General features: G+C 31.3%; 1 protein-coding gene across 7 annotated transcripts in view; it reads left to right on the forward strand.

Annotated features, from left to right (window-relative positions):
- Positions 1-17,364, forward strand: part of ATP8A (ATPase phospholipid transporting 8A1) — a 139,048-nt gene that overhangs the window by 83,462 nt on the left and 38,222 nt on the right. Inside the window, exon 1 of one of the 7 annotated variants that reach the window (XM_088261696.1) lies at positions 16,795-17,064. The exons of the other annotated variants lie outside the window; for them this stretch is intronic. Within the exon in view, the coding sequence (XP_088117822.1) occupies positions 17,048-17,064 (17 nt within the window). The 5' untranslated portion in view covers positions 16,795-17,047. Of the gene's footprint in view, positions 1-16,794; positions 17,065-17,364 lie in introns of those variants that run through there. 7 annotated transcript variants of the gene reach the window in all.

A 17,364-nucleotide genomic window follows, 5' to 3' on the forward strand; every position in this document is an offset into this window, starting at 1 on the left:
GAATTCTTTAGTAATAAAAATATCATATCGAATCCCTGTTAAAGCTCTGGAGTGCGATTCCATACATGGAGGTTAACATTTTAACTTCGTAGATCGGATAACTTTAACTTTCCTCCTGTTCGGTAAAAAAAAAACAAATATCCATTTTTTTTCGGTAACATGAACTTCTTGAAGCTACGGATCCATGAGTGGCTTCAAAATGCAAAAGTTACTATGAAAAAAAAAACAAGTAATGTTAAAGTTATCTACACTACTTACATCTGTCCCGTCTCTATGGAATCCCTGCACTGGTATTAACAAATCTAGGATTTAAAATTTTCCCCCCCTTTTCTCCGAATTATGATCATTTTTTAAGTTTTTATTTTGTGATAATAATAACATATTATAATTCAGTATTCTTTTCAAGTTATCCTTTGCGCCCTACGTTGGAAAATAGGAATAGATAGGATGGCGATAATTTTTAGGTTTTCATTCCAGAAATTTTCGAATAAGCATTTTTTTAGAGTTAAATTATTCAAATTGATAGTTGAGTTAATTTTTAAAATATTTTGCTTGAGAAAAGAAAGTCTAAAAAGTTCGGTGTTTCTGTCATTTAAAATTAACCCAAAAACATAACATTTTTAGACTATTCAAGATTGTCCGTCCGGTTGTGGTCCCGTGGTTAGTATCGTGGACTCTTAAGTCAGAGTCTCTGGGTTCAAACAACTGATTTTCGAAAATTTGATACCTATTTTTAATAATGACCCGCTTAGGCTCACAGAAAAAGTATGACATAGGGGTATTTTTGTAAATAATAAAAACACAAATATTTTCTTTAAAAATAAATAATAATTAGTATTTTAGCAGGTTTCATATTTAAATAATATTGTTTTCATAATGATATGTTCACCTGTATTTTTTAAGAAATATTTTTGGTGGATATGTAACATATTATAATAATTTAATGAAGTATTGATATTATAAGTGTTTTCATTTTTTTTGTTGCCTGTATTTAATATTTGCGAAATAAGATTAAATACCCTTACAATAGTTTAATTTACTCTATAAATAGTTCTATTTCTTTTTCCCCCCATTGAATTCACGCAGCTTTCTTTATCTTGATTGTAATTCGCACGAAGGCAAGATGATCGATCAGTCTTAAACAAATTGGAAAAGTTTTTGATAACAGTAGAGTATTGTTTAAAACTACTTAGTTAAAAAATGTTTTTAACCTTTATTTTCACAAAAATTAATCTTATAATCCGGCAATAATTAAAATACTCGTCAAAAAGCCTTAAAAACAATATGAAATCTGTATATTTACATACACTTATGTGTACGTATCACTGCTTGAGAATTTTTCATACTGTTTTCATAAATTGGCAAAAACTACTTCAAACGTTATCATACGTACAATTTTATTTTCAAAAAAATATAAAATATGTACATATTATTTAATTATTTTTGGCATAGTAAACATAAAGTACAAAATTTAATTATTGATCCCGTTTGATTCGCCCTTTGATTGGTGCCTTCTGATTCGCCTAAAAAAGTCTATTTACATTATTTTTTTATATAGACAACAAATATCTGAATTATGTGAGTATTGAAATTTCATTAATATTCACTAATAAATTTATCATATATGATTAGTTCTAACTGTGGTAATATTTCTTTTCTGTCAAAACGCAATCTTAATATTGACAATTGTCGAGACAGCAAAACTTTTGTTTTCTACGACAATAGCAATTGCGTAATTGTATAAAAACAGCGTAACTACGAGACCATATCGAAGTATATTCGACAAGATAACATAGTTATGGATGAGAAAATGTTTTTAGCTTTCAGAAATGTAAAAGCTTTTTCTTTTACAAATAATTTCATACATTGAATATTTTATTTCTTTTTATTCAAAAGATAAATTCCTTTCATTTGTGTGATTTAAAAAAAAAACCTGCAGCTCTCACGAGGTACATATACAGTAAAACCCCCTATAACGTTGAGATAGGTTTCTCATTATCGGAGGAAACATAGTAGAGGGTTTATGATTTTAAATTGTATTTTCATTTTATATGACTCGTTTCAGTTATTTCTGCGGGTTAAAATTTAAAAATGCAATTTAAATAAGTAAAAATGCATTTAAAACATTAACCCCTTATAATGTTCCATGCGATAACGCGGTACCATCTCGACGTTATAGGGAGGTTTACTGTATTTTTTCGTTATGTTTGCTCTTACTTTATTCACTTCAATATTTTTGACTTTCCTTCATTTTACCTAATTTAAGTCGCATTCTTACTGTTTCTATCTAAATTTTTCTTTCACACATGTTCTCACTTCATTCAGTTTTTATCCTTGAAACTTTTACATAGTGAATCCAATATCAACTCTACACCTAAATACGTTACGTGAATGAAGGTGCTCAGAACTTGAAAATAGTTTTAGCTCGGTTCAAATTTCACAAAGTCTCGCATTTTAGGTCTATAGCCTGATACTATTTTTGGATGTTTATTTTAGGGGGTGTCTTTACACGATATTCTTAAGGGGATATTCACTAAGGGGGTTTGTGCACTACACGGAATTTTACCGTCTGGCACTTCAGTTAGCGTGATAAAACGATGATTGGCTTGGATAGTCTTATGCTTTATCCATCTTTCTTCGGATCGGTTCGTTAACACCTTGCGCGTAAATTTGATCACGCTAAACTGTCGTAGTCGGTTTTATTTTTCAAAACCGGACTGCCGGACGGAAAAATTCCGTGTAGTGCACAAACTCACTTACACAGAATTCATTCCACCGGAGAGATCACATGTCTATTCACGCCCGATTTTTTAATGAATGTATATTAGATATTTTCTAAGATTTTTTGAATATATGTAATGAAAAAAATACTTTTATAATTCTTAATAACATTTTCGTTTCAAAACCATATAATTATTTCAAAGAAACACTTATTTTTTCGATGCAAACATAGCGTTTTAAGAAAAAAACCGATGACGTAAAATGTTACCTGGATTTAGAGAAAACTTAGTAGCGACTCAATGAATACTGAGCCTTAAGCGTTACAATGTGTAAAAAAATACGACGCAAAAATTGTGACGAATATGATAAGTAAATATTGCTGGCCATAAAAAAGGATGAATTGATTGTGTATTATGTATGTTTTTCACTAATTCCTATGTAGTTAGTTTAAATTTCGGTCAATTTCGGTGAAAACACCGGTAAAAATACAATACTTTACCGGCTTATAGTGTAAACTTATTTATATTCCAAGGATTAAGTAGTTTAACAAGTTGTCGCCAGTCATATGTCATTTGTCGCATTTTCATAGGATTGCTTATTCTAAAGGCAATTTATGAATATTTTTCCATATATGTTATTTTAAAATACACTGGAATTTCTGTAGTCGTCATTAATCCGTTCTCTGTAATACAACCCTCTTAATGCTACACATATATATTAACATCAATTTTGTATGCGTGCTTAAAGTAATATATTATTTAGAAAACTTTGAAAATATCATATTTCAACGGTTTATCTGTATTTTTAAATTAAATTATGTATAAATACGATTTATGCTCCGAAATTAATTTCCATATCTCCATCTAATGATACTACGCGCATAAGTTTTCGTATTCTTATAAAAAATACTATATAAATTGCCATAAATTTAAGAGTTTCCCGTGTAAATGCAGGTATTTTTTTTCCTTGTAACGTTGTGGAACGGCGTTCCGGCAACTTTTTTCACGGCTAATTATTTTTAAAATCAATTTAACGAAACAATATTTACGCTTACGTAAATATAAATATAATTACAATTATATTTATATTTACGTAATGGTCAGCACTCCGCCACCGTAGTGTAATGGTCAGCACGCTCGGCTACCGTTCTGGAGGTCCCGGGTTCGATTCCCACAGGGGGGGTCTAATAAATATAAGTGATTTTTTCACTCTAATATTTACTCAATATTACCCTGGACTGGTACCTGAAGCGGAGGGCTGATCACCTTTCCTTCGTGTGTTATCAATCAAGATAACACTGCGTTTGTATGATGCAGTGTCCTATGCACCATTGGGGTGCGGATAAGGGTTCGAATGAATATTTATATAATTCGTCAAAATGATAGGAAAAGATGCTTTGAATTTTATTCAAATGATATTTCAATACATATTTTTTTAGTAATAATCTTGATATGAAGTGAGTTCCAGAACCTTTTTTCTGTCTAAAAAAACCCTGTGTATCTTTTGTGAAATTTGAAATTTGTTTATGGAGGTTGTTTTTTGTGATATGAATTCCTTCAAAATATCAGCACCTGTTTTATGAACTGAGTCTCTAAATTAATGTACTTTTATCATTTTTTTTGACTCGATCATAATTCATGCATAATACTATTGTTCCATAAAAGTAATTTGGTGGTAGGATTTAAGTGTTTTCCCGCTCTCTCGTATTGAGCGTTATTGATCTTGCTGCCTCTTTACGCATTGAAAACATCAAAATAGAAATTTAAAACTGCTCGCAGTCAGATGTTGCAAATAAAAATCGATTTTTATTTTAGTGATACATTTAAGATTATGTAGATGTGATTATTTAAAAATATTTTTAAAATTTATTCCAACACTACTCAATCGATTGTTTTTAATTCATCGAGTGTCTGATCAATTTGTCTTTTTTTTAAAAGTTGTTAAATATAAATACGTTGGGTATGATAAAATTGTTTTTTTTAGCACATGGGAAAAAGGAGCCACGGTAATTTAGTATATAAACGTTAGTTTTTAATGGATTAGGGTAGGATACAGAGGGTGAGGATTGGCTTAAGCCCCTTTTTATGTGGACTTTCGCTACAAGGTCAAATATTAACGAAATTTCTGAATACGGAGCTATTTTCAAATAGTGTAGAAAAATACTAGTATTCATCATGTAATTATTAAATGTTTGCTTTAAAAATAAAGAAACTTGCGTTTTAACCCGTTAAAAAGTGATTTTTGATTTTGTCGGGAATTATACACGGCATCTCTTAAATTTTATACGAATGCACTCATTTCAAAAGTTTTTGAAAAATCAAATGCAATTCGTTCAGCAAAAGCTTATTTATGTAAAATATTAATCGCATTTTATGTATTTGAAATACTTGGTAGTGCCACGCTTTCTTTGCTTCTATTAGTCCCGTGACCCGAAGTTCAGATGAGAACTGCTCACGGATTTTCTGCAGTACTTTCGTCCTGGGCGGCGGGTACCTGATCCCTTGTAGAAGAGAAAAGCGCGGTTAAGGCTTTTGGGAGGTTAACGCCTTTATAGCTTGTCTCGAAGTTGATAATTGTATCGAGAAATGAATGTCGTTTTGAAAAAAGAAGGTATATCTTAAATTTTTAATATTCGCTGAACGCATTAGGTAAAGGTTCAATTCTGGCATTGGTCTATTGTATCATTAGACATTAGACCATTAAACGGTTTCATTCACGTGTTTCGTAATATGAGTATTGATTTTTCTACGAATATGCGAATCTAGGTGGAATGTAAACAAATAAATAACAATAGTAATGGCCCCACCACAGACCGGGTGTTTAGCACGGCAAGGTCGCTATATACTCGTACAGGCATGCTTTAGCCGTGCGTTGTTTGACGAGCTAATAAAGATTTACATACTTTAAAAGATTTTCCGGTTTCGATTCACGTATTTCCAACCACAGCCTTCCAGAACTTAACGTGCTTTGGTTATTACATTTTCTGGCTGCTTCTCTTCGCTGCCGAATAAATGAGTAGGTTTCGCGAAAATATCATCCATATTTTATGTCCAAAACCTGCACAACTTTTGTCTTAAAATTTTCCGTACTCTTATCTTTTAACATCTATGTAATCTTCAACCTTCTCCCACATTAAATCCTCATATGTGGAGGTCCTCACCAAAACGTTACATTTTCATTATAAATGATTTTAAGTAATCAGGAATTCTAGCTACGTTTTGGTACGATTTAATGATTTCATATTGTATTATTTTTTGATATCTCATCAAAGATGAAGAAGAATATGGAAGTCTGGGCATTTACGGGGCTGACAACCGTCATAGGCTGGTTTAACACGTGAGTAAAGTGATCACTTAAACCAGCCAATGACGGTCGTCAGCCCTGTAAAAGCCCAGACTTCCATATTCTTCTTCATCTTTGACGAGATGTCAACAAATAATTTGAAAAATAACTCCTATAATTGGAGATAATCCAGATTTGTGAACAGGTATTTGGACACACTCAAAATGTTGTAGATTTCATATTGGTTTAACACAGGATTGGTCACGTTTTGTCGCAACTTTAATTAAGTAAAAAATGGATAGGTTTTACCACAAAGTGACTGCCGAATCAATTAATGAAATTAAAAAGTAAAAATTTAGCAAGCATGCACTGCATGAGTGACATTTATGACGACAGTTTGATATCGAAATAAAATTATTTATTTCTTTAAAATTTTCAGTGACCACAGTCGTATTAGGTTGTATTGTGCAGTCTTTGCGTCTCCAAATTTGTTTGCGGTCACCTTGTGTGGATACATTTATTAGAAGCTCCTTTGTGAATTGATATCCAGTTTCGTCCACTCGTTCAATCAGCATACGTTGCGTTATTTATTGATTTATTTTGAATTATTTTCTACAAACTTAATGTTTATTACACTTTAATTTTTGTTTATGCACTTAAATAAAACCGAGATACGACTCTATTTCTACGAAAAACAATATTTGTACTAGTTGTTAGTTGTTACTCACTAGTTAATCTATTGCCGTTAATAGATTAGAATTATCAAGTGATGATTTGCTTAAAAATTGTTATTGTAAAGTGACAATCTCTTAAAAAAAGCCTAGAACACACATATAGAGCCATCTATTTTTTAAAAAGTGACAAAAAATATATTCAAAAATATATTCTGTATTTCGTATGAAAAATAAAAGCACATGGCAGCTTGTGCACTACGCGGAATTTTATCGTCCGGCAGTCCGGTTTTGAAAAATAAAAGCGACTGCGACAGTTTAGCGTGATTGAATTTACGCGCACCGTGACCACGCACCGATCCGAAGAATAAAAGACAAAAGCACAAGCCATCCGTTTTATATTCTCACTAAAGTGCCGGACGGCAAAATTCCGTGTAGTGCACAAACGCCCTATTATATTTTATTAATTATATATATATATATATATATATATATATATATATATATATATATATATATATATATAATATTTATATATATATATATATATATATATATATATATATATATATATATATATATATATATATATATATATATATATATATATATATATATATATGTATATATATATATATATATATCCTTCTTAACTATCGTATTTTTTATATTATGATTTATCATTAATAATATTATGTTATAAAACTTAGAACTGACGATTGATCTAACCTGAGGGTATAAATGAATGTGTTGTAAATATACATGTAATATCTTCACTTGCCTCTATATCCTTACGGACTCAAAGTAATTGTCGTACTTAACTTTGTATTACATAAATGAATGAGACATATTTTTTTAACTACCCCTAACGTCCAAGTTACTCTGAAATCTAGCTTCAGCATATGCACACCGTTTATCATGGCCCTACTTAGGCTTCAACTTTATGAGTTTTATAGCATTATCCTGCTTGTGAGTGGATTTACTCTTTATGTTTATAGTAACTTTAATTTAATGTAATTCATGAGTGAAAATTCTAGGTAAAAACACTCGCTTGAAAGACACTTTTGAGTTTTAAGCCTATCAGTAGAGCTGATACGATGTGGCCATAGCATTCGTTTGTTAGAAAGTACCGCCTATGGTAATGGAAAAGAATTCAAGTAGCGGTTACGGTACATACATAACGTATTGTACAATTGTTAGTGATATCGATAAACTGATAGTGTGTACAGTGAAAATTTCACTGTATTTTTGCACTAAACCATAGGTTCCCAAACTGGGCAATAGCCATTTGGAGCTATTTGAAGGAATCTTGGTGGGTAATACTAGCTGAGGGAGAATTTGGTGGGGGGTGTGAGGAGTCATATGGGCAATAACAGATTGTTGAACAACATAATGTAAATCCTATTTAGTTCGACGAGGATTTAGTGCAGTCATAAGCCGTTTAACTAAAAAGAGAAATTGACTACAAATAGATGAACGGGGACATTTAAGGATGACATTTCAATTAGCAAACTTTAATTTTATTTGCGCTATATCATAAAAAAAATGCTTTTACCATAATAATAAAGAACCATCGGCAAATACATATCTTTAATCCCTTTACAAAGGCCAGCGGGTTGGCGACAGTTTTTATGATTCAAACCTTTTAAAACATTTTAGTTTTACGACAGGTAAATTATAAAAGGTCGGAGCCATAAAACATATTTGCGCGCAAAGAAAAAATAATGTACCTAAGACTAATTTAAAAAAATGATTGATGATTGATTATTTTTGCCAGGTTGAGGGGATAAACGTGGTTTCACCACGTCAAACTTTATAAATTCAGTTCTAAATAATTTATTTCCAAACATCCTATTTGAAGTTAAATAAATGCACATAATACCATACATCAATATATAATATTAAAAAAACAATATCCGCAATATTTACTATTAAAAATAGAGATATAATTTTCTAAAAGTGGCTGGTTGAGTCCAATAAGTTTCAGTATCAATGAACTAATGTGTAGCGTTTATCATGCGTGTTTCTCTACCTACCAGCTGTCGCTATTCTGACGCTCTGGTTACAAGTTATCGATAAGATAAGCCACAAAAATTGGGCACGTTATCTGTGGATCCTATTAATCCATTTGTCACCGGATAATATCAGTGCACGAAGTACACATATACAGGTGAATTTTGCTTACGTCAATGCCCCTTAGTCTTGGGCAGTGGTCGCGATGGGTCTGTCGTACTATCACACGCGGTCTGCTGCACTTTATAGGGCTTCCGCGGCGTCGCCGTGCGTCAATAGGCAAATACGGTCGTGTGAAAATGCAGAAAGGCGTGGAGTTAGATCATTTAGAAGCTCGTGAGTATCTTCATTATTTGCCTATGTGTCTACTCTTATCAACATGCCAGCATTTTTATCCTCATTTTCCGAGATGTGAGCATGTTTTCCCAATTTTAATCAGCGTGTCAGTATTTTTATTTAGTACACGCGGTCTGCTGCACTTTATAGGGCTTCCAGTAGGCAAATATGGTTCTGCTAAAATAGATAAAGGCATGGAGTTAGATCATTTAGATCAGTGTGTCCTAACCTTATTTATTGATTTGGCGTTTAATTTGTAGAATTCCCATTTTAATTTATGTATTAATTTTTAAATCAAACACAGATTTTTTCAGTCTACTAAGTTGTATTTTATTATCAAAATTGTTTCGCCTTAGTTTAGTTATAGCATTTTCAAACGAATGACATTCATGTTCAATGCCGATACTTTGTGGCATATTTTATAAACTTTATAAAATTAATAAAATACAAACTCTGTTTTTAACTACTTTTATTATTGGTACTGTTATTTCAACCTGTTTTTCTTCTTCAGGGTTCATACGTAAATACCAAAAATGAAAGTGGTTAAAAACAAAGTTAACATTTTATTTATTTTATGTGTACTTATTTCTTTCAAGTTTTGTTTTTTTTGGTTAGTTGTTAGTCCCGAGATTGCGCTCGTTAGCTAGTAGTACAATCTTGATATGATTTTAATTGCCCTTTTAAAACGAAGTCTAGTTTTCATTTGCTTCATAAAAACAAATCATTTGTAGATACAAAGGATAAATGAGATAAAATCACCGTCATGAAAAACATCGTTTGATGTGCTGAATCTCATTATTACAGATGAAAATCTTAGCATGTTAGCACTAAACACGTTAAGTGTAGAATGATATTTTAAAAAATAAAATTAATTTCACGAATTTTCACATTATCTAGAAGAGAAAAACACTTTATAAAAATGTGAAATCAAAATATTTAAATTTAAAATTATAATTCTTTTATCTACAGTGCAAAAATGTTTTGAATTGATTAAAGAGTTAAATTAAGTGAATTAAACTATTGAATTAAAATTATTGAAAATTCCCCAAATTAAACTTTTTTCTTTAAATTATTGTAAATTAAACTATTTTCTTAAACTTATTGTAAATTAAGGTGAATTAAGTAAGTTAAACTTGATAATTTAAATTATTGTAAATTAAGCAAATTAATCTATTTAAATTATTTTATTCGTATTATAAACAACAACTTGTGAGTGAAGATAAAACAGCAAATTTAATTTATGGGGCGTATATAGTTTCAAATAGCAGCAGAGGAAGACCGAGAAAAATATGACATGATCAAGTATTTCAAATAATTGCAAGTATCGAGAGTCGGAATAATCGGCGGGTATGTATAGGTAGAGGCACGAATGTGGAAGAGGCAAAGAATGTTTGCAAAGACAGAGTGGTGTGACGTTCTATTCTCTCTGCCTACCCCTGCGGAAAGCGACGTGTTAGTGTAACGATGTAAATAAAAATAACTAATAAAGCGGCAATTAAAATGGTTAAAATTCTTTATTTAGCTCATGGTTAGTGAACTTACACATTTGCTACATACGTTTATTCTAGTTTCTATAAAAAAATTGTCTTACTACGGGTTCAAAAGCGTGCCATTCACGCTATTATAAAAATGTATACATGCACTGTTTTCAAGCCACGTTTTATACATTAATAATAAAAATTTCAATCGATATTTTAACAGTGTTATTTTTATGAAAGAAGTAAACTGGACTCATTTCATAAATACAAAATTCCGGGCATTTAATTGTTCAAGATTTTGTTGGAAAACTCGTAAGTTGGCAAATAATTATTTAAGCGTTTTGGACTGTTGATTGCGAATCGGCACGCTATATTGTCGGATTATTAGTGGCCCGTCGAAATGTACCACTGAGATCCTAACATGGTTGTTAAAAATAATAGAATCGATATTTTATGGTTCATATGGGTTGGTTCACTAATGCCACGGATGTAAGTGACGCGACCGTGTCTGAAATTTTCGGTAAATATTTTTACCTGCAAAACGAAATGCTAATTGGGTATATCTATAAATAAATATTTTTTTTCCATATAATTGAAACGTCCACACGAAAACAAGATTACGCTTAAGAATACCCTAAAGAAATCTAGTATCCTGAACTCATTCGTTTGATATAATAATTTTCTCTGATAAATTCCCAACGGTCAGGACTCGTGTACTAAAAAAAAACAAATAAAATATAAATATTTTCAATATGGCGACTGATAACGATGCGTTATGTTGAACGAGAATTAAAAAAAGTTTCAGTACTCATCTTATTTTTCTCTTCAAACCCTCATCCGCACCTGATGGTGCATAGGGCACTGTATCATATAATCCCGGTGTTATCTTGATCGTTAACACATGAAGGAAAGGTAATCAGCCCTCCGCGCTAGGTACCATTACAGGGTAATATTGAATAAACATTAGAGTGAAAAAATCACTTTTATTTATTTGACCCCCCCCCTGGGTATCGAACCCGGGACCTCCAGTACGGTTTCGTACCTATCTAATCGTGAAAATGGTTAGTATCGTTAAGATGGACGTATTTCGTTCAAAAAAAGTTTTAATATAATTAGTATTTCGATTTTTGACCAATATTTATAACTCTTTTTTATTTTATCATTTTATGATACACAAATTAAAAGTTTTAAATTAACCACCCTATTTCCGGGTTATTTTCAGCCGTATTTTTTATAAACAAGCAAAAAAATCACAACGTTTGATGTCACAAAATATTGTCAGGTATAAAACCGGACAAAAAATTGTCAGTGTATCCGGTACGCATTAAATATGTTTGGAACAGATATCTTTTCTCGTGCGCGTAGGCCATACGGATTAGCGCGGAACGGTGAAGAAAAACCGCGCGTATCACGTACGTTCGTATTTGTAGGGCGGTTAATAATAGTGTGCCCTTACTGAGTTTTCCTATGCCAAGGGCACATTTTACAAAACATGTTAAATTAATATTTGACAGTTATTTGTTCGTCATGAGTCATGAATTAGTGGATGATATGCCCGAATGACACGATATATCGTATCTACCTACATCAATGATCCAATTATTAAAAGCTCTTAAATAAATAGTTTCGTTTTTTTCTATGGATAATGAGAGTACAGTCTGTTCACAGTTATTTTACCTTTAGTTTTTTTTAATGTTTTATACTGCCAAATAAATAATAAAAAAAAAAACTAAAAGTAAAATGACTGTGAACAGACTGTAGGTTATATAGTTTTATTGCGAAATACTCGATGTTCTTTCGACCAAACGTGGTAAAGAAAAATATGATGCCATACGAAAAATTACAAATTGGTGGGATGGCTTGTCTGGCTTATGGTTATGTTTGCTAGTAGGTATTTATTATGTGCAAAATTACTAGTACTTTGTTTGAGGATTCATATATAATATATACATCGTCGATCTTAACAATGTTTATTATGAATATGTACTGTATGAAGTTCTTCCATGAAATTTTCCATACTGGTAATTTTACAATAATTTCCGTTTACCATTAAATTAACACCTTTTTTCCGGCATTTATATTGTTAATAGTTTGTTTGTCCTGATAAGGAGAATTCTGTTGACTTTTCTGTACCGCACCTAGTTCATAAATTATCACCATGTATTATGCACTCGAATGTTTTATTTTTCATAACTACAGTATCTACTCAATGAATTAGGGCCACGCAGAATTTCGCGCAATTTCTCAATTCAAACAGGAATAACTCAGAGAAAACCTTGAATAAAACAACCTTGAATTTTATTTACACATGAACACTTTATTACGCTTAAATTATGCATACACTTTCATATAAATATAGTTAGTATTTAGTATTTCCACCTTTGGCAGAAATAACTGCCTCAATTCTTTTTGGAATACTTAAAATGCACTGTTTTATCATGTTTTTTATTTCTTCGTCTTCTGACCAAATTTTTTGAATATTTTTTTTTAGACAGTCTACTGTCAGATTTGGAAATGAGTATACCTTATTTTTTAACATGCTCCATACGTTTTCTATAGGATTAAGGTCCAGAGAATTTCCAGGCCAGGGGAGCAAAGGCAGATTTTTGTTAGAAAAAAAATTATTATTGATTTAGCCCGGTGGCAAGGTGCCCCATCCTGCATGAAGGTGTATGGACCTTCTGTTGGGTCGAGTGTATGGTAGAAGGGCAATAAAATTCGTTCGAGGACCTGCTTATAGGAATTTTGGTTCATTGTTCCTTCCACGAAAAACAACGGCCCAGGTAAATTGTTAATAATACATGGCCATATCATTGTTGCAGGGGGTGTTTGATAACTTTTACCACACAGGCCTCATTGTAACGTTCCATTGGTGTTCTCCTGACGAATCGACGGCTCTCTGTTACGGCTTCTAACCGGCACTCATCACTAAAGATGACCTGAAAAATAATGAAAATTTAAGTTTAATTCAAATATATAAGTTTATTTACTAAAATGATATGTTGAAAATTACATTTAAATAAATACCTTTTTCCAATCATCTACCGAGTAATTTCGATGTAGCCTGGCCCATTTTAATCGATCCGCTTTCATTCGTGGTGTCAATTTTGGTACTTTTACAGGGCGCCTGCATTTCAGATTTACTTCGTAAAGACGTCGCCTCAGTGTTGATACCGATATATTTATACCCTCTTCTTCCAATTTTATTTTTAATGTTTTTGCTGATGCACTACGGTTTTCTAAGGCACTTTGAACGATTTTTCGATCAGTCCTCGGTGTTGTTTTTCTAATCCTACGACAGTTCTTTCGCCGATTGCTGGTGGCGGGTGACTGATTTTTTATTGATTTTGAAATTCTGTCCACTGTTTGACGAGAAACGTTTTCTTTTTTTGAAATTTCTCTATTAGATAGTATTCTTAATTTCAGTAGCACTATAACACTAGACTTTTTTTCCTCAGAAATGTCTTTACTTTTTCCCATTTTGTCCTTTTCAAAAAAAACACTTGTGTTTACAAAAAAAAATTATAATTTATGAACTAAAATTAAAAATTAAGTTTTTTTCACAAGACACGATAACTATATAACCTCTCTAAACAAAGCAACAACCAGAACTGAAGAAACTTCACTAATAAATGAGATAGGACTATTTTTTGAACTTTCAACTATCTGTCTACCTGTGCTAATTAGGGACCTTTCTCAGAAAAAGGGTTTGAAATTTTATAAAGGCTTAAATTATCCAGGTATATTTTACATATTATTGAAGGTAATATACATGATATTAGATGTCAATAGAAAACTTAAAGTATTTATGTAAAATAAATATAATAATCCAAAAGATTTCAGAGTATTCAAAAAAATAATGGGTGGCCCTAATTCATTGAGTAGATACTGTATATCCTAATGTATTGTTAACATTTTTCGCATTAAATGTAGGTAAAACGAATAGTTTTTAGCCATTGTACGCGCAATAACTTCGGAAGTTATCATTACTCACATTTATTTTACTTGTGTCTTTTTACAAAAGCTATTTACGGTAATTGTTAACGCTATAAAATAGAGTAAAAAAAAACATATCATTAACCACTTTTATTTTTGGTACTATCATACTATCCCAACCGATTTCGACAAATACCTTGTCTTCTGAAGAAGACAAGGTATTTGTATGCAACCATCCCTGAAGGGATGGTTACATACAAGTACCAAAAGTAAAAGTGGCTAAAACATTGTGTTTTATTAATTTTACATTTTTATTTTATTACTTTTATATCATGCGTCTTTGACCTGTCATTGTACTATCAATTTACCGAATTTTTTAGTTTATGTGAAATGTGTTTTTAATGTTATTTTTTCATTTTATTATGAAAAGCTATATTTGCGCTTAAAAACTGTCGAAATGACTTTTACCAATGAACGTAAGCATAAAAAGTGCAGAAATTCTAAAGTTAATCAATAATTCTGCCTTTTGTCGTTGTTTTTTTTTTTAAGTGAAAAACAACGAAAATAGTTGCTTTTGCTTCGATTTTTGGCACATGGGGTGCAAAGTGGCAAGTTCATACATCCATAGACGTAAACCACCGCTGAGCGGTAGAGATCACTAACTATTATTTCATTCATGTGCCTCAATTTATGGAACGAGAACTTACTTTAAATTTATTTGGTAGGATTTTCCATTGTCCATAACGTGGCAACACCGGCGCGTATAGACTATACACGGACATAAAGGCCTGCCAACCGCTATTTGTTTTGTAATAAATGCGCGCCAATTTAAAATGGGCGGTATTTTTCCGCTCAATAGGTTGGGTTATATTTTTTAGTTGTTTTTTTTTTTGGAATCTACATAATACCTATTGTTCCTTGTGGTTGGTACTGTGAATGCTCATATAGACTGTTTTATATAAAAATATGTTTTTTTTTCGTGGGGTATAACTGTTTGGCGTCCTCCGTAGTGTCATCATAGGTCCTGGGTTCGATTCCCAGAAGGGTAATTTTTCATTCTAATATTTCATAAATCACTCATATAGATTAAAACCTGAAGCGGAAGACTGACCACCTTGCTTTCGTGTAATTAAAAATCAAGGTAACTCTGCATCAACGCAGTATAGTGCTCTATACACCATTGGATGCGGATAAGTGTTAGAAGTAGAAATATATTTAATAAAATAAAGTATATGTATGTAAATCGACAGATAATATGTTCTTACTTTTTATTTAATAGAAGTAGGTACTTATAATATAGAAACTTACAAGGTACTTAAATATTAAATTATATATTTTTTCTTTGAAGTACATTCCAAATTAGATTTGATTTTATTTAAGCTCAGAGGAAGAATCCCATAACTGTATATAAATTAGTTTTAATTGTGAAATTTATATAAATAGTATTTCTAGTTTTAGACTATGACAACAATTTACAATATTTATTATTTGAGATTTGGCATCTAGTCTGTTCACAGTTATTTTACCTCTAGTTTTTTTTCTAATCATTTATTTGGCAGTATAAAAAAAAAAAAAAAAAAACTAGAGGTAAAATAACTGATCAGACTGTAATTTGTAGAACTTAATTTTAATTTATTTATTATGTTTTGGCATTTTCAAACGAAAATGCCATAATAAAAAAACAGCTGTCGCAAAATATATTTTAATATGTTTTTTAACAATAAAATACAATTTAGTAGACTCAAAAAATCAGTGTTTGATTTTTAATATATAAATATGACAACAATGTTTAGAGTTAAGGATGTCCATTAATATAATGCATTGAGAAAATTATGTTTTGTATAGTAGTAGCAAGGGGTAGTAGGTAACTAGGAGAGTGGGGTGAGGGTGGGGGGAGCGGGGTTGGATACTGATTTCCTCGGTCCTAATAATCTTAATTTTCAAACAAAATCGGAAAATACAGTTGGAGATCATGAGCACCAAAAAATAGATACATTTGTGAGCGCCCCGTGTCAAATCGTATTGCATATAGCTAATAAAATTTTAAATATTTAATAATGCATTTAAAGATTAAAAAAAAATATTCTTCTAACCCTTTTTTGCATCCAATGGTGCATAGGGCACTGCATTGTATCGATATTGATATTGATTGTTGGTTGCATGAAGGCAAGGAACTTAGTCCTCTAGTTCTTCTAGAGCTACCCACCAAGCCACCTTAAAAATTAAGAATATAAACATTTTACAATTTTCATAAAATTAACACTTGATCCATTCCTTTATTTTGCCTTTGTTCCAACGGAACGATGGAGACGGCAGTCATATAGTGGTCAGCAATAGCGCACTCCAGAACACAAGCTTGTAGTAGTACGCACATGAATAAAAATTTAATTTGCTATTTGAAATTATGTTATTTTTCCAAACAGTTTTCATTTGACAGTTTCACATAAATTTATGTTGATTTTGACATTATTATTGTAAAAGTTATTTATTATACATACTAAACAAGTAGTGCATACAATTTTGATTATGCTGGTTTTTCTATTTTTAATAATCATTTTATTATAATTCAATTAAGTGCAAAAAACATCCTTAGTAATCCTTTATAATGCTATGAGAAAATATATTTGGTTTGTAGATATTTTTATAAATGTTTGTGATACACATCGTTTGTGGGAAACGCTTAAAAGTATCTTTTACATACTGCTGGTAGAGAGGGGGAGATGCTTATAATTGTTCTATTTGCTTACTTTTGGTACAGTGCAAAACGCCAAAAAATATTGTATCGATTGTGTTGTGGTCCCGTAGTTAGTGTCGTGGACTCTTAAGTCAGAGTTTCTCGGTTCGAACTCACTCTACCACAATTTGATATCTTTTTTCTAATTATGATTTGCTTAGGCTCACAGAAATAGTATGAAATACAAATATTT

Source organism: Brachycentrus maculatus, unplaced genomic scaffold, assembly GCF_059751285.1.
Source record: "Brachycentrus maculatus isolate JH-2025_06_01 unplaced genomic scaffold, ASM5975128v1 h1tg000166l, whole genome shotgun sequence".
Lineage (NCBI taxonomy): Eukaryota > Metazoa > Arthropoda > Insecta > Trichoptera > Brachycentridae > Brachycentrus > Brachycentrus maculatus.